We start from the raw sequence: 13,636 nt of genomic DNA on the forward strand, positions 1-13,636 counted from the left end.
GAAGTATTTGGCATCAAGGTTTTCGAAATATAACTTCTCAAATCAGATTTGACCATTTGGCCAAGAGAAAAGGAAAATTTTCCAGATTCGAAGAGCAATTTTGGGACATCATTTGTATATTGAAATGGTCTTAGATTGACACCAAAATTGGTACAATTCAACTTCCATATGAGGACTACTCCTCTACCAAATTTCATTTGAAAATTCACACGGGAAGATAGTGAACTAAACTACCAAATTTCAAGAAAATCCCAAGACCAATCTGTCATTTGCTTCCTTCTTCCTTTTCAAACATTTTGCCCAATGAAAACGATTCAAATCTGGCCCATTTATGAAACAAAGGTCTAAGAAATATCCAAAATACATTTGGTAGGTGATTAACACCAAGAATTTCAAGATCACAAGTCCCAATTCAAAAAGAGTCATTCAACTAGCCAAAAAGAGGGTTTTCAACCACTGAATCAGTTTTGAACTTTGGCCACAACTCACTCAATTCAACTTGAAATTAAGCATGGTTGGTGGCGTTGAAAACTAGATTCATAAAGATAAAATTTCTTAGAAGAAATCATTTTCAAAATCTGTCCACAGCTAGCTCATATTTGAGCATCACTTCGTTGCTCGAAACAGATCTCCCAGTGTAGACGTGAAACAGGATAGTCATGTTCAAACAATTGGTATGGACTATTTAGGTCAAACCAGGACATGAATTTTATGCTGTTGGAAAACTGGGAATGTCTAATTTGCAGTGCCACAAACGGCACTTGATTTCGACATCGTAGCAAAAAGTTATAGCCGTTTGAAGAACACTGCCATAGCAGTTACGGGAAAATTTCCAGTTTTGCTAGACTTTCGAAATCACCACATTTGGCCAACCAAATCACGAAATTTTTTTGATGAAACTTTGTACACAACCTATATTACGCATATACATTAGAAACAAGTCATTATAACCACAAAAAAAATGCTTTAAGGGCCACGGCATGTACAGGGGCAAAAATGGAAAAATTATCCCCTTCACTTCCTTTGAGCTTTCCTTCAACAATACAACCTATTTCCACTAGATTAAATACTAATCCAACATTAATAACTCAAAACACAACAAATCAGTCCATCAAGCTATAGTGGTAGTTTATAGAGCCCACACACCAATTTTTCAACATAAATAAAGCTACCCATGAGAATCCAAGAGCTTATGGGTGCAATATAACTTCCACAAACTAAGATTTTGGTAGTTGATCGTTGTTTACCTCTCTTGATGAACAAAACAGAAATTTTCGGCCTCTTGAAGCTCAACAAAACCGTGGAAAGTAAGCTCTTCTTAGCTTGAGGTGCTCTCCAAGTGATTTACAAGTTGTACCTAAAATTTGGGATGATTTGGGTGAGGATTTTGTGAAGAAATGGTGAAGAATTTTGGAGAGCTTTGGGTTGTTTTCCTTCCCTTGGTGGCTGGCTGGAATGAGAGCAAGAGAGAGAGTGTTTTGATCAAAATGAAGCTTCCAAGAGAAGCTTTAATGTGTGGCTACGATTCGTTCAAAAGTCAACCCTCTCCCGCACGCGCACACGCGCGTTTCGTGCTCGATTCCTCTCGAGTTTGTTTCACTTAAGTACTAAACCTTTAATGTACTTCCAATCATATTATTATTATTCACTCTTAATAGTCCAAAAATAAAAGTTTAAAGTCCCTCAATTAAATCGCGCGCGCAAAACGCGTACCCCCGATTTGTGCGCGGTGAAGCGGAATTTTCAAGAAATTCTTATAACGATAGTATCACTAACTACTAATTGAATACTTAAGTATAAAAATACCTATTTTAAGACTAATGTACGAGCCTCCAATTTTTCAAGCTCATAGTATTCTCGAATCGATTATTAACTCCAATCGCGTATTCACTATTCTCACTTAACGGCTTTCAAAAATTAAATTTCGAAACGAGTCATTTTAAAAATATAAGTGAGTCATAGTTCTATGAAATTGGGTCTAAAAAGTTTGAAATAAAATATTCGAGGCAAACGGACAATTAAATATTTAAATAAGCTAGTAATAGGAGTTTAAAATAGGTAAATTTTTGTGAGTCCTCACAAATGGACTCCACAGTGACAACTTATAATATCATCACAATAGGGTTGCTGGTTCAGAATTAGTGACAACAATTAGTCGTCACTATCTAAAGTACTAGTTCCTAACACGCTTTTATTAATTCTACTATGCCACTATGTGGCAATCCCACCTTTCCCTAGGGCGTACCCTAAGGTATCTTCAGTCCGTCTGCCCAACTCTCGTCAGGACTCATTAACAAACTTCACTCACCAAACTCACATGTCCAAACTTATCACAAGATACACTAAATATAACTAATACCTGTAGTTGTCAGTCGAAGCAACTTAAAATACAAAAGAGAGTTTAAGTTTACAAATAACATTCAAAATAATAATATAGTACTCTAATCACTTAGTCTAACTAAAACAAAAGCGAAGTGCTAATCCCTAAATCACGAACAAATCCTATTAATGGAAATAAAAGGAAAGGCATGAGCTTACGCCCAGTGAGATATAAGAAAGTGATGCAATCTAAGAAAGCAATTATTTCACATTTTCAAGTCAGCGGGAGACATAAACAAGAAGTAACATCTACACACATTAATAAAAAAATTGATGTGTCGATCATTAAGGATATTGAACACACTGGCGAACCATTCAATCAATCATTTAGTCAAGTAGTTGACACTTCGTCAAATTTCCTGTCCTTGTAGAATCACCACTTCACACCACTCTATCCACCTTTTGCCCCCTACTGGGCCCGCACACTACAAATTTTCAGGGATTGGTATTATTCGAGTATACCCAGTATAGTATGGATCCAACACACATGTACTACCCAAGGTTCGCTAATCGAGTTGACCAAGCCCTTGTCGGCTCGACCTCAAATAACTAGCCATTGGGATTTTTTTTCCTTTCGGGGCCCTCACATATCGTTAATATCATATCATATTCACTTATAGCAATAACAGTTCAGTAGGGTCGAATACGATAAAGTACACACTCGCTTATTCATAAACAATTTCAAAAATGACAGTTCATAGCCATATCATATTTCTCAAACTCATTGACATATCAAGCATATATATAGTGCTACCATACACTTAGAATACTTACCAAATAGTACTTAAGCATCCACAGAAAGATTGTCTGCATGTTTAGTTTGCAACCCTGACAGACAAATACAACATATAAGTAAACCTTTAGTGTTCACCAATTCAATTCACTTAAGCATGAAAACTTTGTTTTCAAATTGGTCAACTTTAGTGTCCTAAACACTTCAATCTATTTAGGCTTACAAATCAACAATTCAGGTAAAAAAAAAGGGTACAACTTTCCATTAGAGCAAAAGCATTTCAAAAGTTTGGACAAGGCTTTCCAATCCTACAATAGTTTTCTAGCAAGCAAATCATAGCAAAAGTCCAATTTTTCAATTAATTACAATCGTAGTTTTTGTCCCAAAATCATCTCACAAATAAGGATCAAAGTTTAATAAGGTTTCTTGAACTAAACCAACCAAAACTTCATTAAAACAAGGATCCAAAGTCAAATTAGTCCATAAAGCTGTCAACCACTAAACTTTGGAGGAAATCTTATTTTCCTCCCTTAAAACTTCAAAATTTTGATCCAAAATCATTATACATACCAAGATCAAAGTCCAATAAAACCCTTTGAGCTAAATTCCACCCAAAAAGAGCTTTTTTTTTATTTTTTTAACATACTTTAACCAACATATATAGAATCAAGTAGCATCAAATTTCCTAAAATTTTTCCAGCACGAGTGTACAAACAAGCCACAAATTCAAGGAAGGTAAAGTTGAAAATTTGCCCATGGTAATTGTCCATCTAAACAGAAATTCCAGCATATATATGCTCTAATTTTCACCAACAATTTACCATAAATCATACTCAAATCCTCAAGGGTTTCATCAATCATTAACCCTAGGATCTCAAGAGACAAGAATTCACCAAATTTTAGCCAAATATATCAAGATCTAAGCATACCAAGATCATTTAAGCATCTAGTACCAAATTTTCATAAAACTTTCAAATCCACTATGGTTTTCCATGAATACCATAAATCTACCAAGATCTTGTTCAAAATTGCTTGAAAAGCAAAAGAATAAAGTGAAGTAGCCACTTACCTCTTCAAAGCCCCAAACTTTAGCATGATTAACCTAAGAAGATGGCAAGATCCACTCCCTAGGAGGCTTTTCTCTCAAGATATTCCAAAAGTTCAAGTAAATTGGTGAAAGGAAAGCTTGGATCTTCAAGAATTTCAAGAAGATTGGGGTTTCTCTCTCCCCTCTCTCCCTCTCTCTAAATATCGGCCAACAAGAAAAGAAAAATGAGGTGGCTTTTGGTTGCTTTTTGAGCTAATGTAATGGCCACAAGACAAGGTTTTCAAGTCTACTAGGAATAGTGTCTTAAATAGTGTTTTTCACTTAGGTTTCCTGCTATCAACCCTTAGCTTTTCTAACCTTTTTTTAACTCCCAAAATCTTTGTTCACTTCACTAATATCTCAACTTATATTCTCTTTGTGACGACCCCACCTCCCCCTAAGGCGAACCAAAGGGGTTTGGCGGACCGCCTGCCCAACTTTCGTCGGGGCTTACTCACTTATCGCTTCAAGAGCATGTAAAGATGTGCCAATCAAACTAAACATAACTTAACATATATACAATCATTAACACAGAAATACAATCCTCAAGGTTAAGTACAAAAAGTCCAGGATCCAACCAACTACTAATACTATTACTATTACACAACAAAAGTTCTAGTCAAAACTGTAGTCTTCCTCTAATCACTCATCCTTGCTCTTAAACCTTGTAAGGAAACCAAATGTAACGGAATATAGGGATGAGCTAAAACTCAGTGAGGTTCCCATACACATAACCAAGCAATTAAAACAAGGACATTATTCATTTACTAATAATCAATCGAGAACACATTCACAATATAAAAATAATAAAAACACACTCATTAAAAGGATACATGCTCACGTAGAGCCTTTCGTTCCATCATTCATTCATTCAGTCAGGCATTCTCCTTCCTTCAATCATTCATTTCTTCCCTTATAACTTCAATAATTCAATTCATTCATTTCATTTCCCACCACTAGCCAATTCACTGGCCAGTTCTCCACCAAACTTCGTGGTCATACTCGAGTATACCAAAACACTGTCCCAGGGTCACCAGCCGTCCGACTGAGTCTACTTTTGGTTCGAGTCGACTGGCAACGAAGGGAAAGGGTCCAGTTCAACCAAAAGACTTATATTCATGCACAAGTAGCATTCAATCATTTAATCATTAAAATTTCACGTTCACTTAAGTCGAGTGCGATAAAGTACACACTCGCCCATTGAAAATTCATTTAAGAATCATTGAAAAATATTTAACATTTAAGCAAACACTCACAAATATTCACATAGTCACTTCTTGCATAAACATGCAAGGAATACTCACCCTAAAGAAGCCACGTTTTATCAAAATTTCGTTCAGGGCCGGCACCTTGGCCACTCTCGAAATCTGCAGTCAAATATGGTCCACAAAGAACCAATCATACACGAATGCAAGCTACATAACTTATATTTCTATATCAAAGGAAAAAGGCATGAAAAGTATTGTAAGTCATATAGGCAAGGTGCACGCATCATTTGTAAAAAAAATGATAAAAAACGGTTAAATTTAAAGCCAATATGGGCAACTAAAAACCATGTTTTGAATACTTGTTTAGAATATTAGAAATCAGGTTTAGAACACTTGAGAAGTACATGTTAAGTCGGACCAAGGAAACGGAAAAGAAAAGAAAGGCAACAAGAAACAATGAAGATGGCAGCTTTGCCATCCTTTGGTGTTTTGATCACAACTGAAGCCACAGTTATCGGATTGAGGCAAATTTTATGGTGTTTCGAATCTAAAATAGAGACCTACATTTCCAATGAAGACATCAGCACCCAGGTCTCGCATTGTCAGCACATGAAAAACAGGTCAGGAAAATTAGAGTTTTTGTGCAGTCAGGAGTGCTCTGGCGAAATCATAAGCAGTCCAATTGATCTGAAATTTTACAGGTAGAAATTTAAGTCAAATCCCTATAACTTTCATGTTTTGTCCAAAAGCTGATTCAGTTTAAAACATGGAGAAATTTGCAGCCCGAGTTGATTCCAAAAACAGGGCAAAGCTGAAAGTCACCACCAAATGTTGGAAATTCAACTTTTAACTCTATAAAGTTACAAACATGCTCTTAATCACTTCACAAATGAAATTTCCAATCTCAATAACAACGTTTACTAGTTAAACAACATAATCATCGCTGGAAAATATAAAACTCTAACTGAAAATTCGACTACACCATCAAGACTAGGAAATCAACCATAGCAAGTCAAGATTAAAAGCTCCTATATCAAATTTAGCAAGATTAAATAAAAGAAAAGGAAGTTGAAGCCTTATACCTTCCAATACTTGTTGCTAAGTGAAGAACCAACCACTTTCTCCCAAGATTTCCACCACTCCTAGCTTCCTAACCACCAAGAGGTAAGTTTAATCGGTTTGGTTTGTGTGATTTCAACTCAACAAGGAAGAATCAAGGTTGGAGTTAAAGTTGGTTTTCTCTCTTTTTCTTTCTTTCTTGCTCACGGCCACATGAAGAAATGAGGAAGACAAGGATCCAAAATGGAAGATAAGAAGAAAGAAGTTGTCTTGGTCAACCATCCCTAACTTCCAACACTTGGCACCATAAGATGTTTTCTTTTTTTTCTCTTTCCTCTTCTTTCCTTAGTCAAGAATTTTGGCTGCTTTGAGGGGATATTTAGGGCTGATTAGCTCAAATAAAAATAAGGAAATTAGGACAAGAAAGTAGTGGTCAAGTAGAGTACTTGATCGGTAGCAAACGGTGCACGTCGGTTCAAGTCTATTTTCCTTAACTCTCGCGTACTTATGTTTTAACTTGTGATTCACTAACTTATTATTAGCACTTCTAATCAAACACTTTCTCTTATATAAAGCTCAGTCTTAACCACCAAATTAGTACACACACCTCACCAATAAATCACACTACCAAAATAGGCGAAAACCCTAGTTTACCCTAACTTCCGCTATTCTTTTAGAAAAATCATAACTTGAGTTATACTATCAAAAATTCATACAACTTGGCCTATTAAATATTAGACTTCAAATACTATTAATCTTTAGAAGACACCTCAAAGATATTCAATTCATAAGTTGGGCCAAATTAAGCCGTAAACGACTATAACATTCCTATTTTTACTTGTGCAGGGCAGAATTTTCAATCAACTTTGCCGATTTTCTGGTATTTATAGAAATTGAATCAAACTCTAATTTTTATATCGTAGGAAGCCCAATGAGTCTAGTTTCAAACACAACAAACGAAACTCAATTCCGACTTTCCTATACGAAGTTATAGCCAATTTCCCAAATTTGTGCAGAGCCTCTTGCAAAAATTTCTAGATTTTCTAACAACTTGAGATTATGAAAATTTTCCTAACAAAATTCACTCTCTTGGCTCAATTTCAACCATTAAAGCAACCAAGAATCAAAGTTAAGTGAGTTCACATAAGGGTTATAAAGACAAATAAAATTTCGAGGTCTCACACTCCTAGGGTTTTGGCCAAATTCACTAATAAGTCACGAAATCAATAATTTTCAAGAAATTAATCGCTCAAAAGTTAAAATAACAAGGAAGAGAAACTCACTTATCAATTAACAAGTAAATCACTAAATGAATGCAAATTTTATAAAAATATAAGTTAAATAGGAATGCAATTAGTTGGGAAGTGAGAAAATAATTTTTCTGGGTCATCATATCCTCTCTCCCTTAAAAGAATTTTGTCCCCGAAATTCTCAAGTGGTCTAGCGAACAAATCTGCATAGTTCTTCCACATTTCCTCCTCCATCTCCTAAGCCATTTCTTCCATTCCATGGTTTCTCCACAAGACTTTCACCAAAGAGATTTTCTTCCTTCTTAACTCTTTCACTTTCCGATCCAAAAGTTGTACTGGTTGTTCCTTATAAGTCAATGACTCGTCAATCTCTAAATCTTTAGGTTGGAGCACATGAGTTGGATCTGGGTAGTACTTCTTAAGTAAGGAGACATGGAAAACATCATGAATTCTAAAAAAACTTAAAAGCAACTCTAAGCAATATGCTACACTTCCCGCTCATTGTAAAATCTTAAATGGTCCCATATACCTCGGCTTGAGTTTCTTCCCTTTTCCTGTCATGATTCTAGCTTTCAATATTGTAATCTTAAGGAAAGCCCTATCCCCATCTTCAAATTCTAAGTCTTTTCTTCGATTATCTATGTAGCTTTTCTGCTGACTCTGAGCTGCTTGAATCCTTTGACGTATAATTTTTACTTTCTCATAAGCATCTTCAATCCACGGTAATGTTGTTGGATCCACGATTTTTCTTTCCCCTACTTCTTCCCAAAAAATTGGGGAACGACATTTCCTCCCATAAAGAGCCTCATATGGAGCCATTTGAATAGTCGAATGATAACTATAATTATAGGCACTCTACCAAGTTTAGGTATTGTCCCAAACTTTCTCCAAAATCCAAAACACAAGTCCTCAACATATCCTCAAGGGTCTGAATAGTCTTTTCCGATTGCCCATCGGCCTGAGGGTGGTAAGTAGTATTAAAATTCAACTTAGTTCCCAAAACTTCTTATACCTTTTGCCAGAACTGAGATACAAATTTGAGATCTCTATCTGACACTATACTTACTGGCACCCCATGTAACCTCACAATCTCATCCAAGTAGAGTTTAGCTAATTTCTCCAAAGGATATTTCATGTTAATTAGCAAGAAATGAGCAGTCTTAGCTAAATGATCGACTATCACCCAAATTGCATCATAACCCTTTTGAGTCCTCGATAACCCCAATGCGAAATCTATAGTAATATGCTCTCATTTCCACTCAGGTATTTCTAACAACTGCAGTAATCTTGAGGGTTTCTAGTGTTCTTCTTTCACCTGCTAACAAACAAAACAGGTATTAATGAACCGTGCTATTTCCCTCTTCATATTATCCCACCAATACAATTGCTTCATGTCTCTGTACATTTTATTACTTCCAATATGTATTGAATACTTTGAGTGTTGAGTTTCCTCTAAAATTTCTCTTTTATTCCGTCAATTTTTGACACCACTACTCGATTTCTATACCTTAAAACTCCGTCGGATCCCAAGCAAAATTCTAGAAGTTCTCCTCTTTGTACTTTTTAACTCCATTTATATACCACTAGGTCTCTCTTTTGAGCTTCCTTAATGCGTTCCAATAAAGTAGACGTCACAACTATATTCCCACAAATCACCTTTTGATACTCAATTTGAAGATCCTATTCACTAATCCTTTCTAATAAATGCCATTCCAAGATCATAAGCCCAACTATCTGAACTTTTCGTCTGAGTGCACCTACTACTACATTAGCCTTTTTCGGATGATAATTAATAGTACAATTATAGTTTTCCAAAAATTCCATCCACTGATGTTGCCTCAAATTCAACTCTTTTTGGAAAAACAAATACTTAAGACTTTTATGGCCAGTATACACCTCAAAGGTCACTCTATATAAATAATGCCTCCACTTCTTGAGGGCGAAAATCACCGTGGCTAACTCAAAATTATGAGCCGGATAAATTTGCTCATGAGGTTTCAATTTCCTAGAGATATAATCTATTACCTTTTCTTTTTGCATCAATACACCTCCTAACCTTTCTTTCGATGCATCAATATATATTGTGAAACCATCTTTCTCACTTGGCAAAATCAAAATCAGTCCACTAGTCAACTGCTTCTTCAATTTATGAAAATTGATCTCACATTTAGCAACCCAAATAAACTTGGTGTTTTTCTAGGTTAACTCAGACAATGGCCTGGCAATCTTGAAAAATCTGGGATAAATTGACGGTAGTAACCTACTAAACCTAAGAAACTACAAAGCTCAATGGAATTTTCTGGTTGCTTCTACTTAGATACTGCCTCCACGTTCGCTGCATCCAAAGTTATTCCATCCTTAGAAATTATATGCCCAAGGAAAGATACCTTATCCAACCAAAACTCGCATTTGCTAAACTTGGCATATAACTGATGTTCTCTTAGGGTTTGCAAGCACTATCCTCAAATGGTATTCATGGTCTTCCTTTGTTTTCGATTATACCAAAGTATCATCAATAAAGATCACTACAAAATAATGAAGATAAGGTTTAAAAATCGGATGCATCAAATCCATAAAAGTTGCTAGGATATTAGTCAATCCAAAAGGCATCACTACAAATTCAAAATGCCCGTATCTAGAATTAAAACCAGTCTTGGGTAAATCCTCTTCTTTAATCTCTAGTTGATAGTATCCTTGTCTAAGATCCAACTTAGAAAATACCACCGCTCCTTATAATTGATCAAACAATTTATCTATGTGAGGCAAAGGATATTCATTCTTAATAGTAATATCATTCAACACTCAATAATCGATGCACAGTCTCAAACTCCCATATTTCTTCTTAATAAATAAAACTAAAGTTCCCCAAGGCGAATCACTCTCACGTATAAATCCTTGCTCTATTAAATATTGTAATTGTAACTTCAATTCTTTCAACTCAACTGATGCCATCCTATAAGGAGTTTTAGAAAGAGGTGCAGTCCCTGGTAGCAAGTCGATCTTAAACTCTATATCTCTCTCAGGTGGTAATGAGACCAACTCCTTAGGAAAAATGTCAGGAAAATCTTTCACTCTTGGTACATCTTCCAACTTTACTTGTTCCCCTGGGGTATTAATTAGGAAGGCTAGGTACCCTCGAGCTCATTTACTTAGCAATTTCTTAACTCGAATCCCTGAAAATAGAGCTGACGAGGCTAACTTTCCTCTCACGTCCAACCTTAGTATTGCTTTCCCCGAAATGCATAATTTCACGATTTTCATCTTACAATCTAATTGAGTATGATATTGAACTAACCAATCCATCCCAAAAATGACATCATATCCCTTAATCGATAAACTTTTTAGCTTAGGCTACAACTTACGCTACCCAACCCAAATCTTGCAATTTCTTACACCTAGTTAGAAGTCAAGCATTGATCTCCCATGGGTGTTCCAACTTTCAAATCATAAGGCAATTTTGTGATGGCCCAACCTCCCCCTAGGGCGTACCCCAGGGTTTAGCGGACCGCCTGCCCAACTCTCGCCAGGACTCACTCACTCATAGCTCAAGAAAAAAAAAACTAATAACGTACATCCATAGAAAATAAATACACATCAACTTCAACTTAATATATACATTGATGCTCAAATCCAGGTACGAAACTTCTACATACCAAAGTACTTCAAAGTGTTTACATTTCGAGTACAATCAACCCTAGTCGGGTACTAGCATGAGTACAATTACAAAATTCAGAACAATTAGACTACGCTAGTCTGTGCAAGTCACAAGCCTCGCTCGTACCCCCTGTAAGGAAAACAAATGGCATGGAATGAGCTAAAAGCCCAGTGACGTTCCAAATAGCAAATTGGTCATCAAATAAAATAAAAATAGCATGATAGTGAAATAGCGAGCATGCCAAGTTTATGAAAGTGAGCAATAACACGTCTAATAGCAAATGTCAAAATGAGTTTGTTTTCCAAAAAAAAATAATAACACTTCGAATAACCATCAAAGTATAAAGATACAGATAGTTCTCAGGAGCCAAATTCCCATTGCATCATCAGGAGTTTGATCACGTAATAGTTGACACTCCGTCAACTTTCAAGTAAAGGAACCAATCCAGCAGAGTACCACTTACACTACTCTCCGTCCACCATTCAAACCCCCTACTGGACCCAAAATCCTCAATAAACACTGGTGGTAATACTCGAGTATACCGATTAGTCAAGGAGATATCACTCCACTCGACAAAACAAAAGACTCAGGGTTCGTTACCCAATCGACCAAGCCCTTGTTGGCTCGACTCGAGTAATTCGCCACAGGGTTTTTGGAATTCCAGGAAGTGTGCACCATATACACAAATATATCAAATCCATTGCAACAATAAACAAGTATATCTCATATTAGAGCAAGTACGATAAAGTACACTCTTACCCGAGCAAACAAATGACATGTCATTTAATCATATTGATCACGTATTAGAAACAAGTGTCCAGTCCAATCAAGTATTTGGAAGCACTCACCAAAAGTAGTGCCTCTAGTGATCGTGTCTGGGTTGTACTCCGGGTTTGGAGTCCAAATCTGCGATAAAACTTTGTTTAAAAACTTTAAAAATCGACTAAGATTCGAAACGTAGACGTTTCGTTCAATAAGAATCAAGAAATGGAAATTCACTTGGAGAATATTCGTGAAACACTCTCCCGTTTTTCAAACTATATAACTTTGTAACATTTATACTTGAAAATGCCATTTGAATTGAAAGTACAAGAAAAACGTATTCCTAGTAGTCATGATTGTATTTCTCAAGGGTACAAATTCGGCCAAATCCTCACTGATGTATCTCGATAAAAGAAGACACAAATATCCTGGATAGTTAAAGTAGTATCGCTCTTAACCCTTACTCAAGTTGCAAGTATGTCTGCCTAGCCCTTGAACGTAAATTTGGGCAGCACACCCCTTTGTACTTTCCTATTTTCAGCCAGTTATGGCTTCATTCTTTTCCTCAATCAAACCCAAATTACACACAAAATAATCTCATTTCAATAGCCGTTCAATAGTTTCAAGGTCATACAAGTACAAAATCAAGCTAACGACATGTGCGGAAATGAAGTTTAGCAAAAGATAGATTTGACGTTGTTTTGCGTAACGGACACAACCGATACTATGCTTATTGGATTGGGGTGCAATTTATACCATTTCGAAGCTAAGGCAGAGAGCTACAACTTTTATGAGGATCACCTAGTCCAGTTCGTAATGTATCTAGGTCAAAATTTTGATTTACTAAACCAGAAGCGCACAAACAGGTCAGTTAACCGTGCTATGTTTAAACAACAATAACTCAGGCTACCGAAGTCCAAACGAAGTGATTCTAGGGGCATTGGAAAGCTAAAACATAGCACTACAATTTTTGTGTTTTGGCTAAATGCTAATTCAGTACACATCAGGGTGAAAAGACACGGTTAGTGTTGTGAAATATCAAAACTGTCCGTTGGACTAAACCTATGAGAGTCAGGGGTATTTTTATCTTTTCACGGGTTATGTTGCTCCGATTGAGATGAAATTTTGCAAGAAACTATAAAACATCATTCTATACAACTTTCATGTTTTATTCTAAACCTAATTCAGCCTCTAACATAATGAACTGGAAATGGCAGAACTGAAGCTACAATTTCCAGAAATCTGAAATTTTGTTATATTCAAGCTATAATTCACATTTTTACCTTAAAACTACCACTGCTTTCTCCTTTACATGATTATGTACCATATATATACATCATCTAACACCTAACCCACAAGAAATATAAGTGAATCAATCAAAACTCTAATTCAAAATTCATCACTCCAACCATCAAAACCAGTTGAAACAAGCATCACAAGCACAATTCTAACATTAATACCCAACTTAATCATGATTAATGGAGAAAGAAAGGTTGATAAGCC

At 36.0% G+C, this 13,636-nt stretch overlaps 1 protein-coding gene across 1 annotated transcript; it reads right to left on the minus strand.

Annotated features, from left to right (window-relative positions):
* Positions 1 to 7,953: 7,953 nt before the first annotated feature.
* On the minus strand, positions 7,954 to 8,535 carry LOC140011386 (uncharacterized). Its single transcript, XM_072060175.1, has 2 exons — positions 8,246 to 8,535; positions 7,954 to 8,167 (listed from the first exon to the last, which is right to left on the minus strand). The coding sequence occupies exons 1-2, from the start codon at positions 8,533 to 8,535 to the stop codon at positions 7,954 to 7,956; spliced, it is 504 nt and encodes a 167-aa protein (XP_071916276.1).
* Between the last annotated feature and the right edge of the window lie 5,101 nt (positions 8,536 to 13,636).

This window comes from Coffea arabica, chromosome 7e (genome assembly GCF_036785885.1).
Source record: "Coffea arabica cultivar ET-39 chromosome 7e, Coffea Arabica ET-39 HiFi, whole genome shotgun sequence".
NCBI classification, from domain to species: Eukaryota; Viridiplantae; Streptophyta; class Magnoliopsida; order Gentianales; family Rubiaceae; genus Coffea; species Coffea arabica.

Excerpts from the sequence above, each read along its gene's own strand:
- LOC140011386 (XM_072060175.1), bottom strand. The coding sequence starts at position 8,535 with ATGGCTCCATATGAGGCTCTTTATGGGAGGAAATGTCGTTCCCCAATT. Across the intron at positions 8,168-8,245 it reads GGGAAGAAACTCAAGCCGAG|AATTCATGATGTTTTCCATG; the intron begins GTATATGGGACC and ends AAGTTTTTTTAG.